Source organism: Pleurodeles waltl, chromosome 12 (genome assembly GCF_031143425.1).
Source record: "Pleurodeles waltl isolate 20211129_DDA chromosome 12, aPleWal1.hap1.20221129, whole genome shotgun sequence".
Classification (NCBI taxonomy): Eukaryota; Metazoa; Chordata; class Amphibia; order Caudata; family Salamandridae; genus Pleurodeles; species Pleurodeles waltl.
The window spans coordinates 488,831,378-488,849,432 of NC_090451.1; the positions used below are offsets into that span (position 1 = coordinate 488,831,378).

The 18,055-nt window shown below is 45.8% G+C and overlaps 1 protein-coding gene across 1 annotated transcript in view; it reads right to left on the minus strand.

Moving 5' to 3' along the window:
- Positions 1 to 18,055, minus strand: part of CMTM4 (CKLF like MARVEL transmembrane domain containing 4) — a 338,382-nt gene that overhangs the window by 62,190 nt on the left and 258,137 nt on the right. Inside the window, exon 3 of the mRNA XM_069217182.1 lies at positions 16,949 to 17,047. Coding sequence (XP_069073283.1) covers positions 16,949 to 17,047 — 99 coding nt within the window. The remainder of the gene's footprint in view (positions 1 to 16,948; positions 17,048 to 18,055) is intronic.

The window sequence follows — 18,055 nt, forward strand, 5'->3', positions numbered from 1 at the left end:
AGGCAAATATCAAAGCTTCACAGTCCAGATGTGGCCATTTGCTGCCTCCACCCTTCCTCTGTTTACCTTGCCTGTCTATTCTATATATGTCATACCAGTCAGTAACTGCATTTCTCAAATCTGGATCCGGTGAGAGATCTGTCTATGTTTCCATAGGGAACACTAAATCTGGAGCAAAAGATTCCATAAAGTCTGCAAATTCATGTTTTTTTTTTTTACTAAAGATCTTGTGTTTAGTAACATGCAGCTGAGAAACTCAGATGATCGTCTGGAAACCTGAGAACCACCTGTGAGAGTGGTCGGTGCTTTGCTGTTACTACCATCTTTTGGGCAAAGACTAAGGCATAATCGCATTTGTGGCAACTATAAAAACTTAAGGTTGCATTGCAATTATAAACTTTGCAGCCAGTTGACTTACCCAGATGGCCAATATCCAACAAGTCATTCCTTGTATAGGTCAAGTTAGAAAAACAACCAGGGGTTCTGCGCTCAAATGGGCTTGCCTTTGGTATGTTATTAGCACACCCACTGTGCACTACTCAATCTAAAATGGCCGGCATGGAGGGTGTGGTCATGGGCGTGGCCAGCCTCGAAGAATGCAAGCACACCTTGGAAGCAATAAAACGAAGGGGCAACAAAGACCAAATGGGGTCCAGCAACACCTTTCTCACTAAAACAGGCTCCTCTGCAGTTAATAATGCTGGTAAATCAAACACTAGCCAAAGAGTTTGAAACTGAAACTCATAAAATAAAAAATAAAAAAATAAATGGACAGATACCCGGTGAGTTTGCGCAGTTTAAAAACTGGAGCCAGCTGTTTCCCAAGATGGCCCAGATGAAGAATGGATAGTGGCAAAAATGGCTGCCCTAAAGCTGCACCTGAGCATCATGAACATTTATTTTAATTGGTGAAGTAACATGAATATCATAGTAAGAGGCAGCAAAAAAGCAGGATGAGGTGGAGGTGGCAAGGGAAACTTATTAAGTAGAGTGATGAGTGCAGGATGATGAACAAGAGACATAATAAGGCTGTGAAAATTAGGGTAAGATAGTTTGTGGAGATCATAATGCCTTTCAGTCTTATAAGAGTAGTCGATTTAAGAAAGCAGATAAATACGCCTGAGGAAGTTTTCAGAAGTAAAGTGCAGTAGGAATAAGACAAAACAAAAGATGCAGAGATACAGTAGACAAGTGAAAGAAGCCAGTTGAGGAGGGAGACATAATAGATAAAACGTGATGCAATATGGAGAGATGAAATGAAGTGGGATATTGACTGATATTGACAGAATGAAAATCTCAACAGCTGGAGAAAGGGAAGATGATGACAGATGAGACAAAAAGGGAAAAAGTACAAAGACATTGATTTATAGTGGGTAAAGAAAGTAGTCTGGCAGGTCAATGAATGAGGAGGTGAAGCTTAGGGTAAGATATGATTCGAAAGAACAGAGGAGGGAGTATTTTATTAGCATTTAGATGAGTTAGCCAATGCAAACCAAGTGCAGGTAGACTGACTGGAGTGGAAATTAAGTAGGCAAACAGAGCTCTAATGAGGCTTTTTATGAATCTGCAAGGCACCCGTGTTTCCAGAAAAGTTGAATACACTTTGCTTACTGGGTGAATTATTTCCTTAAATGGCTGCTGTGCTGAATGCAGTAGGCTGGGAACCTATGTGTTCTGTCACAATTCAAACGCAGTCAGCTGGGCATTACATCGAAGCATGTGAAAGTGCTCTAAAGATCTACTGGCGACAAATTACAGGTTTTATATTGTATCTTTCCAAACTAGAATTCCATACCTAATCTACAGATCTGCATACTGAAGATCTTGTGCACCAGACTGATCACACACAAGAAAATTCAACACATCGCCACAGTGTGTGACCATTAAAAGAGCTGAGATTTCAAACTGCGGTATATATGGGAGGGACTTATCAGACACCAAACAGCCCTGTAACACTGGTCTGGTGCACTCTGAACAATTTACAATAAAAGTGTTGGAGGCCAAAAACACAATTTAGTGATTACTCTCCCATTTTATGCTGTACTTGTCTTCTCTCTCATCAATCTTTTACTCCCAAATCAACTTTTTATTCGACTATCTTGCCAAAGTCTAAATTTAGGATTTCTGTCAACAAGATTTATTAGGTTTTAACACTTTCCTTCACCTCTAGCTTGTGGGTGCACTCTGTAACCAAATGTGTCCAGTAGTTAATGCCCCAGTGTGCACACTCTTTGGGTAAATAATGCTTCTGGGGTCGTATCACAGATACAACGTATTTTCCTTGTTTGCACCCCGCGTACCTTTTAAAAGGTGTGCCTGGCGCAAACAAGGAAAATGTGCTGAATAAGGATGAATGCGCGGATTCCAGGGCAGCCGTAACGAAGCAGCTGCTTTGAAGCCGTTCCGTGTTTCACAGTGCAGGCAGGACTTACCTGCACTTTTAAGGGGATTAGAGACTCTCTAGCAGGCAGGTGCAGTGAGTGACTAAACCCACCTGAAAGGGGATGTCTGGGGAGGTCCATGTGACCCGCTTTCCCCCCTCCAGGGGGCTGCCACCAGGGGGTGCACTACAGTGTGCCACCTTTTAGGTGGCGCACTGTCAGTGCACTTCCTGGCAGCTTTTTGCCTCTGCGTCTGTGTGTATGATACAGTGAGGGCGCAGAAGCAAAGGAATTCCCTCATTTGCATGTGACCACACCCCCAGGCAAATGATGGAACGCCCTCAGACGATATCGCTGGTGCTTTATGTGCACCAGTGCTATCAGTCTTACAGAAGGGAACACATGTACCTGCGGCCCCTTCTGTAATACCAAAGTGCCCTGGGGTCTTGCAAAGCAGGCGCAAATGCCAGTTGTGCACCACCAGCACTTCTGTAACACAGCCCAGGTTCTTGCTCTCAACATTTATTGCACCCTTTGTGTATGGCTGCCAAGGTCTAGTGCTCTGACAGGTAACCCTCAATTTGTTGCCTTCACACTTCATAAACATGAATATAACAATGTGCTACAATTGCACTTTTCTTGCAGTTGATTCTGGAGTATTTGTAAAGTTCATTTATACGTATTCTTTTTATGTGTCTTAGGAAACATTGGACATCCTGCAGCCTTTCCTTTCATACTTTTTGTACTCCACCAAGTTTTTCACTTGGCTAACTTTACTTTTGCCATTAAGAAAAAGAAAAGTAACACCAATCTCTATGTCAAATTAGCTGAAGTATGTCATAATACACTGCATGATACTTCATCTCTCTACCCGAGCTCTCAACAAGTGCACAAGATAAACACAAAATGTGAAGGCCTCTTAATTGAGGATTTCTCTTTTGAACTTATGCAGAGTTCAGTCAGTCAAATAACTTTATTTCGGCTACAAGAACCACAAAAGCACAGCAACAATAAATCATTACACAGAATAAAATAAAATGTGTATAAAATATGTACAGTACATGTATATGAATAAAATGATAAAATTAAATAGGAATAAGAATTTAAGTAAAAGTAAAGATTGAATGCGCTCCCGGGGTAAGTCTAACATTCTTGCTAACACCATTATATTGGTAAAAACTTCCCTCCGACAATCCAGCTTGCCCCAAGGAATTTGGCAACAGCAATCACTAACAAAGGTCGAGTGTCTGATCTAAGAATTCGAAGAGCTAAGTCGGACCTGCGCACTCCCAGCTGTCTACAAGCCGGGCTCAACCATTTCCTGCGTGGAGCAGTGTATGCAGGGCAGACAAATAGGACGTGGGGGAGGTTTTCAATGTGGGCTTTACAAGCTGGGCAGATTGTTGTTTCGTTATGTGAACGGCGACTAGTGAATAGTCTTAATAGCAGGGTGCCAATATGGAACTGGAAGTACAACTTCCTCTCTCTTGGCACCGTGATTATGACCCAGAAAGCCTAGTATTTGCACTTCTTTTTTAGGTTAGTGACGTCACATGATATTGTAGAGTGAAGAGCAACCCCCGTGTCTTCAGAGTCTGCCAAGTGCCAATACAGTTTTTTAAGATCACTTTTGGATGGAAATGAAGTAGTGGTTGGGAAATCCCACAGTTCTCTGAGCTGAAGCGAATAAAGTAACCCCTTGATGTACCTAAGCCAGGGGATACTATGGGAATAGTCAGCTTCTAGGATGACCTGCAGGGCTGTAGTAAAGGAGGCGAGCTTGGGGTGGTTCAAAGGCACCGCCAATACAAGAGGGGGCGTAGACAGGCTTTGTGGTCAATGCGTTTCATGCCTAGGTCTTTAAAAAGAGGAAACAGTGGAGTACTCGACGGGCGGGACACTAGATTCTGTAAGAAGTTATTTTCAGACACCTTTATTTCTTGGGCTTTGGCATACCCCCAGAGTTCAGCCCCATCAAGGGCTGAGCTTACTGCCTTGGTTTCATATAGCCGGATCGCGGGTGTATTGGTTTGGTATATGAAAGGTTAACGTCCTTTATTAAGACCCCAGTGTTTGCTTTAGCTTGAGTGCTTGCTTTGCAATATGGGAATTCCAAAGCATTTTTTCCATTAGCATTATGTCCAGGCAGTGTCAACCTTTTCAAGTTGAGTTCCCTCAAGAGTGAATTTTCCTCTAAATGACCTGTGTTGATTGAGTGTCATCAGTTTAGTTTTAGAGGCATTGATTTCAAGTCACCTCGTGGAGCAAAATTCCTCAAAACACGTGAGGAGTTTACGTAATCCACTTGGGGTCTTGGATATCAGCAATGTATCGTCTGCGAAGAGCAGAGCCGGAATTTTCTATGTGCCTAGTGATGGTGCATCAGCCTCCAATTTAAGTAAAGAGGGGACGATATCATTTGTGTACAGGGAGAACAGGGTGGGGGCAAGGACACACCCTTGCCGCACACCCAGTGACACCTGAATTCTGACGGTTAACTGCCCCCTATCGTCCCACCTGACACGTGCATAGTTTCCCTTGTGGAGCAGAGTTAGTAAAACAAGAATGTGCTCAGGGATTCCCATTAGGGAAAGAACTTCCCACAGCTTGTTACGGGGTACTAAATCGAATGCGGATTTCAAGTCCACAAAAGCAGCGTATAAGTTCCCTTTGCCAATAAAAACGTTTTTCAAGTATAAGAGCAGGAACCTAACTAAGGGCTTGCTCAATGGTAGATATTTTTTTGTGAAAACCTGCCTGGAGGGGACTAAGAATATTGTGTTCTTCTTTCCAGTCTTAAATTTTACCCAGAAGGCAATGACAAAACACTTTGTGCACACAGTCTATTAGGCTAATAGGCCTATAATTGCTGGGGATGCTTCTGTCGCCCTTTTTTAAAAATGGGGATAATAATGGCCTCCTTCCAAGGCTCAGGGATTGGTGCCCCAGATGCTATTGCATTTGCTATGATGGTGATATATCTCAACCAGATAGCTATATCCGTTAAGAATAGATCTGCTGGGACACCATTCGCACCAGGTGCCCTGCCGCGCTTTAGGGAGCCTAAAGAGTATGCTATGTCCGCTTGGGAAAATAGTTGTAACACTGGAGGGGTAGGTGTGAGAGTGATAGATGAGCAAGTGTCCCTCTGTTGAGCGGTAGGACTATCATGGTTGTAAGAATATAACCCACTGAAGTGATCTACCCAGTCCTTTGGTGCGATATTAGTTGTAATGTGCAGATCGCTATTTGCAGGGCCGCGTGCTGCCAGGGACCAAAATGTGCTGCAGTTCCTCCCTTGTGCAGCGTCACTAAGTGCAACCCACCACTTCTTGTCTTGTTCACGTTTAGCTTTGTTAACGGCAGATTTGTACGATTTTCTGGCTAGGCTAATTGCTTTTACATCCTTGGATTTAATGGCTTGGATTATGTGCTTGCTCTTTATTAAACCAGCAATGCCTTCCCCTAGGCCTCTTACTATCAGGGGCTTCATCAGCCAAGAAGAGGGCCGCAATACCCTTGAAACATGTAATGTGAGTTATGCTTACTTCCTCATAAGTGTATAAAGAACCCCCTCTAGGGATGTCAATGCGGTCCTTAAAGTGTCATTGGCAATGTCAATGAGTGTTGGTCGAGCCAGAACCTGGTTCCACTTTAGGTGGAGTTTGTCATTGACCAAACTAATCCCCTTTGGTGATTTAGTGGAGTTGTTAATTATGGGCAGGTGGCTGCTCAAAGCTAACAAGTGGGCTGAAAGAGGATTATGGTCACTTTCTGATGTCTCAACAACCATCATGTCAATCACCAAAGGCCAGAACCTTACGTTGACTAGACAATAGTCGATTCTACTGGTGTGGCTAACTTTGTTGTATGTATGACAGCCCTTTATATCGGACTTGGTCCTACCATTTAGTGCCCTAAGTCCAAATTCCATGGTCAATGATTTTACTTGAACAGCAACTCGAGACCACCTTTTGATGGGCAGGATATCCAGGAGATAGCCCATGCCTGGTCCTTCTCGTGAGTGGACCCGAGATCATCCCAGTCGAGAGGTTCAAATGTGACGTTAAAGTCACCTGCCACAATCATTTTGTAATGTTGGGGACAGTTTTGCAGAAATGTCTCCAGGGTGGAGAGGGTTTTAGAAACCAGCCCCCCCCTCCCCCTCTGGTATAGATGTTAAATAAAATCACAACTGCATCAGCCACGAATGATAGTCGAAGACCAAGCAGATCGGGGGAGTCAATAGGTAGCTTTAATATGCAGCAATTTAGTGACGTTCTGGCCCAGATGGCCAGACCCCCAGAGGGCCTCCCCCTGGTGCTGGCCATAGCAGGAATATAAAAGTTGGAGTAGCCAGTTCGAAAGAGTGGATCGGTTGACCAGGTCTCTTGAAAGAGACATGTCATGCTCATCAATAAAGGAAGTGAAGGACGGGAGGTGAAGGATAGATCTCAGGCCTGCCACATTCCACGAGACAATTTCGTACCCCGGTGGTTAAATGGACAACCCTGTCTACTGACGTATTTGAGGATTTGGTCACCAAGGGTGGGTTTAGCAAGTGAGGTTGCTTAAAAGGAGAGAGTCATCCTCACTGTTGTCCAGTTGATGCAGATTTGAGTTATAGTAAGCATTTACAGGACCTGACCTAGTCCTAGGTGCAGTATTCTCATACTTTGCTATCTGTGATGAGTGTGAGTCACAGGGGAAAGAATGTGCAACGTTGTCGTGGCCGTGCAATAGATCAGAGGTGGGCTGGTGGGGTCGATACAGAAGATGATCATAGGTACTTGCAGGGGCAATGCTGGGGGCTACAGCCAGTCCAGGTACAATTGTTTCATGTAAGTCAGGGGGAGGCTCAACGTGTATTTCAAGTGATACTCTAAGTCAATCATTCTCGCTAAGAGCAGATGGTTTACCTGATGGGCCATGGATGAGGCGGGCCATAAAATGTGCAGGTGAGCCAGGATATTTAAAGTGGATACGGGATTGCTCTGGGGCACTTGTCCTTGCATCTAGGGTCACCCGGTTGTCCACCATACTCGTATCCCTGAATGTCAACTGTAAAATGTCCAGGTGTGTGCCAGGGTCGGGCCTTTTTACTGCATCAATCATATCCTCGCGGATTACAGAGTAACAGCCTCTTACATGGCGAATCCAATGAATTGCCTTGTTTCTGATAGAATTTCCCCCTTCTCTGGGTGCCAATGGGTGTAGCTTAGGAACATTGATCATTAGAGCAGTCCTTGTGGATTGGAGTCGGTCAATGATGGGTTTAGCTATGTGCTTAGGGACAATATTGCTTGTAGGTTTTGTAATTGGATAGCAGGCATCCAGTGCATTCCCTGCGCTTAAGCTAATGTGTGAGGTGGGCTGATCAGATTCCTTTATCTTGGCATCAGCTAAGAATTGGTCAGCACAACCATTTGCTTGTGTTGTGGGTAACTTAATTGTGGTACCTAAGTGGTATGGTGTTGGATTGCAATAGTGATTTAAGGAAGTCGCTGTGTCTGGAGAAATTAACTGCTTAACTACCGCAATTAAGGAATTAACCATAGACTTTAATTCTGACACCTCCCTTTTTAGATATTGTATGCATAGCCTGTGCTGTGCATCTGACTGGACTGATTGCTTATTTACATCTGCTAACCCACCCACCCTGGTGCTTTGATCTGGGTCGCCCTGAGAGTCTAAGATGTTTATTAGGGGGGTGAAGCGGTTAATGCACTAGATGGGGTCGCTGGGATTAGCTGAAGGCTTATCAGTTGATATTGGAGAGGCGTGGCTGATGACATCTCTACCCTCCCCCCTGGCCTGTGGAGGTTATGGCCTGCTGGCCGCGTTTTACAAATATGTCAGCAATTTCCTTATGGCCAATGCCCTTCCTAGCAGGCGAGCACTCTCCCCCAATTCCGGTGGGGCTGCTATCTGGGGGTGGGAGTTTAAAATTCCTTCACATTCGTCAAGAAGGTTGTCAATTCCATATATAACACAATTATTGACTACATGCTTCTACCTTTTCCGCTTGTTTTTTGACACCACCCCTGCCCCACCCTCTATTGCCTTCCTTTTGCCCATATGCCTATAGTTAATGGATGGGTGCTCAATAATACTCCTGCAAGAAGACACATAAGTGGCAAAGTCAATAGTGCTTGTTAAAGAAAAATGTTAGGGAGGTGGCCCAACCCAGCCTCCTCCAGGCTACGACGGGCGTGGACGGGCCCGCCTTTGGCCCAGGCACGACCCGCAAAGTGTCCCCACGCGCTGTATAGCGCTTGTTGTGTGATCAATGGATGCAGGTGCTCACAAGATGGCCGCCTCCTGGGGCCTCAAAGCAGTCTGGGATGTGTTGTCCCTCAGAGTTCTTGGCACGTCCAGAGTTCTACAGAGTTAATTTTGGGAGTGCAGCAGCCCCCCTCCCCCCCCAAGCACCCCTACTTGCAGCACCCTGGGGATTACGTCCGATGGTCGAACACCAGGGACTAGGGCGAGTACAAATGTCAGGTGGGGACGCAGGGCAGCAGTGCCTCTCTCCTCGACCCAGAAGAAACTGGTAAATACTGTATAACAAGGTGGGAAGTTTAAGCCTGAATTCAGGCATTCAACAGTACATCATCTGCTAGCACTTTAACCCATTGAAAACTGCCACTGAAACTAAGCAACCTCTTTTTAACTCAAGTACTAAGGACACCTAATACGTAAATCAAGGGAAGTGGAAAAAACAGAGGTACTGATAGAAAGGCTCAGTTGACAGAAGCTGAATGCCTATGAGGAACTCTGGGGCCAAGAGTCTGCCTTGGGCCAAAGAGGGACACAAAGCTTAGCAATGCTGAATACCGAGTCACCCACTGCTACTGGATGGAGGCCTCTGAGAAACCCTCCCTGGGAAACTAGATCAAGGCTGAGGACAAGGGCGCTAAAGCCAAATTGCAAATAATATGCATATCTGGTACATTATGGAGGTGGAGGAAACACAATGATAAAAAACACTGATTAAAACGTTGTGCCTTTTGAATCAGTGGTGCTCTGAAACACCAAAGCCTTGTGTGAGTGATAAGACAATAGGCCACAGAAGAGAAGGCACTACTAATACTATTATGGTAACAATGCGATAGACAACATTGTTTACATATGTATACTTCACAGTGATACACCACACTTAGGGGCTCATTCCGATTTCAGCAGTGTTTTGCTTAGACCGCCGAAGTCACGGGCGCCAGAGGACTACCAGTGCTGGCGGACCTCCGACCGAAATCCTTCAGTACTCTGAATATGGCGGACACAGTTTGGGCGGAAATCCTCTAGTAGTCGTGCTGGCGGTCGGCGGTGCGAAGGCGGTTCCACCACCGGGCCCACCCCTCCAAAAAGACTCCGCCAGCTGTATTACGACCTGTAATACGGGCTGGCAGTGTCCTGATGGTGGGGCGAGGCTGGCGGTGGGAGAGCCTGGTCCTGTCCCCTCAGGGAGGAGCACCTCATCGGATGAGGTAAGTGTCCTCCGCAAGGGGAGGGTTAGGGTGTGTGAGAGTGTGTGTATGCGCGTTATGGATGGGGGGGTGGGAGGGGAGTGTTTGTGCATGCGTGTGTCCCTGCATATATATGAGGTGATGGTGATGCGTGTGTGCGCGCTTGAGTGTAAGGGTGTTGTGAGTGTGTGTCACGGTGTGCATGTCTGTGGGTGCATGTCTGTGGGTGCGTGTGTGTGTGCGGAGGGGCAGTGTTAAGTACAGAGATCGCAAGGGGGGGGGGGGGGGGGGGGGGGGGGGGGAGGAGGGGAGTCATCTACTGGTAGCTTTCCACCAGGGATTTTGTGGCAGTACTACTGCCACGGGATACTTTGCGGAAAGGGGACTCGGAATACCAGTGGCGGTGGTATTGGGTGGCCCGCTGGGTCAGCGATGCTGGTCTCCAGCCCTTCGGGTCCAACCTCCCTGGCGGCAGGAACAGGGAAATGGCAGTTTGGCACAGGCCTAACCGCCATACTCGTTATATGGCGGTTAGCACGGCCACCCTGGCGGCAGTCAAAAGACCGTCGCCAGCGTGGCAGTTCAGTTCCCGCCATAGTCGGAATGACCCCTATAGTCTTTAACTCTAGTTAGTATCTTGGAATGTATTTACTATGTATTTATTATGCATTTTATGGTTTCTTTAATATGATGGACTGCCAGAAGACAGATTTTATTGTGAAAACGTATCAACTCCGCTGCTGCTTGAAGACCGGTCAAAGCCGACTCGCAGTCTATGCACATCAAGGAACCGAATCCCCATTCATACATCTTGGGTTGATAGGACGACTCTGCTCTTACTCTGACAAGGAAAGGTTTCTGTATCATATCCTGAAAGGACCCTATGGTGGGTTTCACTTTTTAATTGATAGTCAGAAAAAGCTACATGGTCCTCATATTTTTTTTTTTTTTTACTCAGCACTAAAAATATGATCTATCATTTTGAAGCTCAAACCAATGATCAAACTAAACAGTAAAGTTACACACTGTTGACTCTAGGAATCCTAGTGCTAAAGACCCCTGGGTTTTATTATCAGCCCTAGGGAGGAGGGTGATTCTTTTCAAAGCACCAGGTACAATTATGAAATTTGGAAGCTTGGTCTCATGCTTGGCTTTGCAACGCTCATGAGGAAACTGCACACACTAGTTAGTTCCACTGGACTTCAGTTCCTCTTTCTCTCCGTCCATAACCAAAACCACACTAATAGGGAACCCAGAGGAAATCAGTAAAGACAAAAGACAGTAAAACCTACCATTAAAGAGATCTGGTCCAGAAAAAAATGCTCCTTTGGCTTTGCTGAAGTGAGCATCCGTTCTAGAGCACTTCAAGTGCCTAGGGTTTGTAAGAAGCATGAGTAAACACCCACTTGGAGGCCTTGCACATCACAATCCATGGAGCATGTCACTAGTGGTCTGCTGTTCCATTCACTGTCATTTTATGAGCACTTATACCACCTAATGGGATGAAGACCCCCAATCATTTAACACTTCAGAACTTGGAAATGGAAATTACATAATGCATAAGTCTTCTAAGACAGCGGTTCTGCTTTATAACTTAATGCATGACAGAATCTTAAGTATTCAGAATAACACATAAAAGCAGATATTGCTTCTTATGTGGAGGGTGGGAAAAATCCTCTCAACAAACAAAGGTTTTTGGAAAACGTATAAAGGGACATCTGGGTAGGGAAATCCAAGAGATGCTGGCAAAACTTAAGGATGAGACACGAGGACAAACGTATAACTGTAAAAACGAATCAATCTTTCGGTGAAAGCAAACACAATTGCAAAAGCAGTCTGCATGTCATCAGTTTAAAGCTGCTTGATGCAACAGCTCATCGAGTAAGGTGCCAGAATAAGCAGCAGAACATGTAAATCACAGAGTGGGTGAGGTCGCCAAACAGAACAAAATACAAGGAGGTGTCCAACTAAAGCTTAATATAGGAATGAAGAAGACAGAAATATCATATTTCTGATTACCAGTAGGAACAGTGAGTTACAACTTGAAAACTTCACTTGCATACCAAACAGGGCCAGACGAGAGACAAAAGAGAGAATGTGTTGTAAAGTACATGAGAGTGCAATTTCAGAGTGCTGGGACACAAACCCTGAAGCAACTGTTCTATTGTGCCATAAAGTGGAACTTTTTCTAACCCCAGAGAAAATGTTGATGTGATTCACAAAGAACGGACTGTGGATAGGGTGCGGTCTCTCCCCTGAGTATCCCTAGTAGCCATAATTATGGAGGCAGAGGCGGCTCACCACCCTTCCTTGCCCCCTCCTTTGGCAGCTCACATCTGTAGATTGGGTTATAGGCGTATTGGCTTATAGGGATGCAAATGGGTGACTAGCATCTTACGTCAGGGAGATGTTATTGTCATGAATAGGAGTAGGCACCTGGACACCTAATCTGCCACTTGTCTGTTGATTGGAGGTCTTGCTTGTTCCAGACTGATTCAGTGACACCAAATCTGCCTGGGTATTCCTGCCAGGATTTTCCCGACTGGGCTTTCCCACTCACCATTTTCCCTGCCAAAAGAAGCCCTGCTCACCCCAGGACCTACTTAATGTAGGCCACAGTGGAACTGCGCAGCACCACGATCCCTGGCCCTCCTTGCCCCTGAACAGACACACCATTGCGATCTCTAGACCCTTCATCCCAACACTGCCACGGTGCTGACCAACACTCCAAGTTAGGACCTTTCACCTGCACCCACTGCCATAGCACATACACCAGCCCATCGACCAGCCCCACCCCCGAACACACCAGACACCACCTGAACAAAAATGCCAACTTGCATGCACTTGTCTCACTTTGCAAGCATTCCACTGAATTATGGGACCCCATCGCCACCCTTGCACCCAATATAGTCTTCCTCAGAGACCTGGCTCAGCCACACATCCACCCCAGACATTGCCACAGCGATCCCAGTCAGATATATAATCACTCACCAGGACCTCACCAACAAGCCAGGAGGAGGAACAGCCATCATTCACAAAGAGACTATACAGTGCACCACCATCACCGACAACACCACCACCCCCATGGAACTTCTCAACTTCAAACTCCACACGGATGACAAAACCACCATCAGAGGCACCCTTACATACCAACCCCAAGGTCCGCGCTCCAGTTTTTGCAACACCATCGCAGATTTAATTGCGCCCCTAGCCTTAGACTCCAAGAACTACATCTTCCTCGGCGACCTAAATTTCCACATCGACGACCAACAACACGGCAGAATCTCCTCAACAGTATGAGCCACCTCAGATTGATCCAGATCGTCTACCACCTTATACACACACTGCAGGACACATGCTGGACCCCATTTTCACCTCCAGCAACTGCATCAAATTTAGCTATGTCACACAACTCACATGGACTGTTCACTTCATCATCTGCTTCAGCATCTCCAGCCCCTGCACCACCACCCCCAAGATGACCAGCCTGCCCTACCAGAGATGGAACGAAATCTCAGAGACCAGCTGGGCGGACGCCCTCAACACTTTCAACCCTGCTACCACCACCAACCTTGAACAGGGATTGAAAAACTTTAATGCCTGGATCACCAATTGTGCAGACCACATGGTCCCCATCAAGAGCAACATCCAGAGAAAATCCTCCGCAAACGGCCAGCTGGTACACTCAAGAACTCAGTACAGCAGAACGAGCCAGCAAACAGCTGAAGAGGAGATGGCACACCAGCGAGGACGCCTCTGACAAAGCAGCCATCAAGACCTCCCTCAACCTCTACGACCACCTGCTGAGGGCAACAAAGACAGCCCCGGTCACACGCATCAAAACCATCTCCAACAACACAAAGGAACTTTTCAACATAGTTAGGGCATTCTCCAACCCGGCTGTCAGCAAAAACAATATCACACAGGAGGAGCTGTGCAACAACCTTGCCCAATTCTTCCACAACAATATCGCAACCATATACTGAAACTTCTTACCTGAAGCCACACCTACGGACTTCCTCAACAGATATGCCACCACCTTAACGACACAAACCACCCACTGACCACCTTGAACATCCTCTTCACCCACGACATCACCACCACCATGAAATCCATTCAGTTGGGAGCTCCCACAGACCAATGCCCACACCACATCTTCAACCTTAAAAACCAAAGGATTGGCCAGGAACTCACCACCCTGCTCAACACCTCGATCAACAACGTAACATTTCCTGATGCCTAGAAACACGCCAAAGTCAGACCACTACTCAAAAAACCCTCTGTCAACCCCAGCGAACCCAAAAACTACTGAGCAATCTCCCTGCTCTCATTCCCAGTGCAGGTACTAGAAAAGATCATCAACAAGCAACTCATGACATTCCTAGACAGAACCAGCTACTTGGTGCCTCCCAATCCAGCTTTCGCAGCAATTACAGCACTGAAACTGCCATGATCACAGCCACTGATGACATCCTAACTCAACCAAGGAGAAACAGCAGCATTGATCCTCCTCAACGTCTCGGCAGCCTTCGACACCATACTCCATTGCATGTTGATCGAAAGACTTCACCACACTGGCATCCAATGGGCTGCCCTCAGATGGATCACCTCCTTCCTCACCCGAAGAACTCAGAGAATCCACCACCCACCTCTCACCCCTGAACCCAAGTAGATCACTGGCAGTGTCACCCAGGGCTCATCCCTCAGCCCCACGCTCTTCAACGCATATATGACCCCGCTGGCCAACAGCGTCAGATCCCACGGTCTCAACATTATTTCCTACGCAGGCGACACACAACTCATCCTCACACTCACCGACAACCCCTTCATCACCAGAACCAACTTCCACAAATGCATGACAATCATCGCTGACTGGATGAAGAATGACTGCCTGCAGCTGAAAACAGACAGGATGGAAATACTGATCTTTGGCAACAGCAGCAACACATGGAACGACACCTGGTGGCCCTAAGACCTAGGATCCGCTCCCACTCCCTCCGACCACGCCAGAAACCTCTGAATCATTAGACAAACAAACCATGAAATCACAGATCAACACTGTTTCATTCGCCAGCTTCCTCACTGTGCGTATGCTACGTAAGACCTTCAAGGGGCTACCCCTACACACAAAACGCACCGTGACACACGCCCTCATCACCAGCCGATTGTACTACAGCAACACCCTCTATGTAGGAAATGCCACACACCTCCTACAAAGACTTTAGGCCATACAGAAAGCTGCAACCAGGCTCATCCTTGGCCTTCCCCGGCGAGCCCACATCACACCCCACTTGAGGTAACTCCACTGGCTCCCCGTACAGAACAGCTGCCAATTCAACCTGCTGACCCATGCACACAAGGCTCTACACAACTAAGGACCTGCATACATTAACCACCACCAGAACTTCGACAAACCACTGAGAAGACTATGCTCTGCCCACCTTTCACTTTCCCATACTCCCTGCATCTACCGAAGCAGACGTGGAGGACGCTCCTTCTCTCACATCACAAAAAACACCTGGAACAGCCTTCTCACGCACCTCTGGCCCATCACCTCACTTCCAGAATTCCAAATGGCCCGCAAGTCCGTGCTGTTCGAATAAGCCTCCGGGACCTGCAAGCGCCTGGATACCCTATCAGATGAATAGCCACACTTTATAAATCCTGATTGATGAATCTGATTTGTGTCACTGCTTGGGAACCCCACCCATCCCTTTCTTCATGCTGACCAAATGGGGTGGAACAATTGTCTGGGAAAATCCAAACTACAATGGCTATGTGGTTAAAGCTTCCACACTCCTCCTGCACAACCTCAACACAAACCACCAGTCACCATCCTAAGATGGCCTTGAAGGTTTATGAAAGGATGATAAGCATCTTGGCCCAGGTGCCCTTCCTCATGAAGTAGTTTGAGACTCATATGCCCCTTCCTACTGCTGGATCTTTCTAAAGCCAAGGATTCCGATTTCAGCTAATATTCCTTATCTGACAGCAGTAGTTTATAATGAGGTATGGCAAGTTCCTCCAATGTTTCCATGTCACAAAGGTGAAAGAGTTACTCGCCTAGTTTTCTGATAGTTCTTCCTCTGTGTGTCTTGTGAGTAAATCTATATTCAACTGTCAGATCTGGTTTCCTAAATGAGAGATTGCAACTAGGTGAATATGAACAACTTTTGTAGGTACTTCCAGACAAGACGTTGTTCAACCATAGTGTCAATCTCACACTGTTAGGGTTATGTGGCTGGCATGCATAAGCACTGGCGGTTTAGGCGTCTGCATCACTAGAGTGTAGAACTATGGTGTTAAACTTTACTGGCGTCTTTGGGTCAGTCTACTGACAAGCTGACAAGCACCATAGGATTAGCAACCCACCCTTGACCCCCCCCCACCTTACCGCTCTTAGGCTATGAGTGTACATTATGATTCACGCAGACAAGTGCTCACACCGGTCCAAAAGCAAGAAAGACGATACTGCCCAGAGGCCTATGTGAAAAGAGGTCAACTCGTCTTCTGCATGTATTGGATGGAGTCCCAGAAATGCCACAGTAGACTAATCCTGAAAATGTTAGTCTGCAAAAGTAACAAGCTTTAGAGTCCTACAGCTGAAAAAGAAATACATGAAACACAGATGCAAAAGCATGTTAGGCCCCAGGCACAGTAAACCATGTTTTAGAGAGTCAGACTGTAAGAAACTAGATCTGCACCACTCACATTTCCTAAGGTCTGTGGCCTGCAGAACAAGTAGAAGGAAGAAAACTAACAAGGAAGTCGGTTACAGGATAAACTTTCTGTTTTTCAAAGAAGAGAGGGAAAAAGTGGAATGGTGTGGAATTGTATCCAACCTACAAAGCTGAAAGAAATGGTCTAAGTATTTAAAGAGGGACCAGCATGTACTCACCTTTTAAATTGAAATGAATTTTGTGCAATATAAGTGTTCTTTAGTCTCAACCACTACCCGAAGCAACATCCAAAAGGACTTACGGACGAAGAACTAGGATAGGATATGTGATTAAGTAACTGTGCTAAAGATAGCCTAGAGCGGAGAATAATATGAGAAATATTGGACATTTAGAGCAAGAAAGTAGCAATTTGTTATCTTACCGCTGCTGCGATTTCTGCCCCTCTTTTATGATTGACTGCAGCCAGGACTATGGATGCAATGAAGAAAAATAAAGTGCTCAGTCCAGTGTTGACCAAATCCTGCAAAAAATAAAAAAACATGGAAAACAATGTTAAAAGTTCGCAATACAATAATACAGGGTAAACACTGAAAAAGGATGCAGGCTGAACATATAAGAAGCACTGACTTTCTGTCCTGAAACATACAATGATTTCTTTGGTGCATATTTCTTCATACAGAGTGTGCATTGGGTTGATGCAGTCATTTTGCACGCAGGGAATGGTCTAATGGCACTGTAAAGTACCCAGACAAGATCTGGAACAGCAAATGTTGAAAACGGGTGGCTCTTTCCCATGCTTATTTCCCTTTTGGAAGCCAACACAACCGGTCGCAATATCTGCTTATAAAACCAAGAATATGACAATTGTAGTTCTCAGAAAAGAGATGAGGCCATCAGTAAATAAAGGACATGTGTTAACCCCTTCCGCGAAGTGAAAATTCAGCAAAATGGATAAAATGTCATACCAGCAAAATGTGATCCCTGTGGTTTAAGAAGTGAAGGCTAAGCAGTGGATTGAATGCTCATGGAGGAACTTAAAACAAAAGCAATTTATAATGTGCCAATCTTGTACCAGCTGAATGAGGTCACAATCGGTAGTTTATAAAAGTCACTGCCTCACGCAGGTGACAAATCGACCATGTAAAGCAAGACATGCTTTATAACAGTAATCATAATCGGTGTCCCAAGAAATTATTTAAATATGTTACAAAGACGGCATTTTACGTTTGCGATTGTAGATATTCTCCAGGGTTACCTTTTTTTAAATGAGTTCTCTTACCCAGTGTCAGCTTAAGGATTTTGGGAGCCCTGGGCAAGACATACATTGGGGCACCTGTTCGTAACAGATCTGAATTGTATTAGCCATTAAGCCAACAATACTAAATTATAAAATTAAACTTTCAGAAATAGTGTTACGCAAAAACTGACGAAAAAACGTTTTGTACGGGTCCCCTAAAATTCTTACAGTAACACTGGGTAAAGTAGGACAGAGTCAGAAGTAAAGGTCGGCAAAGAGGTACAGGTGCAG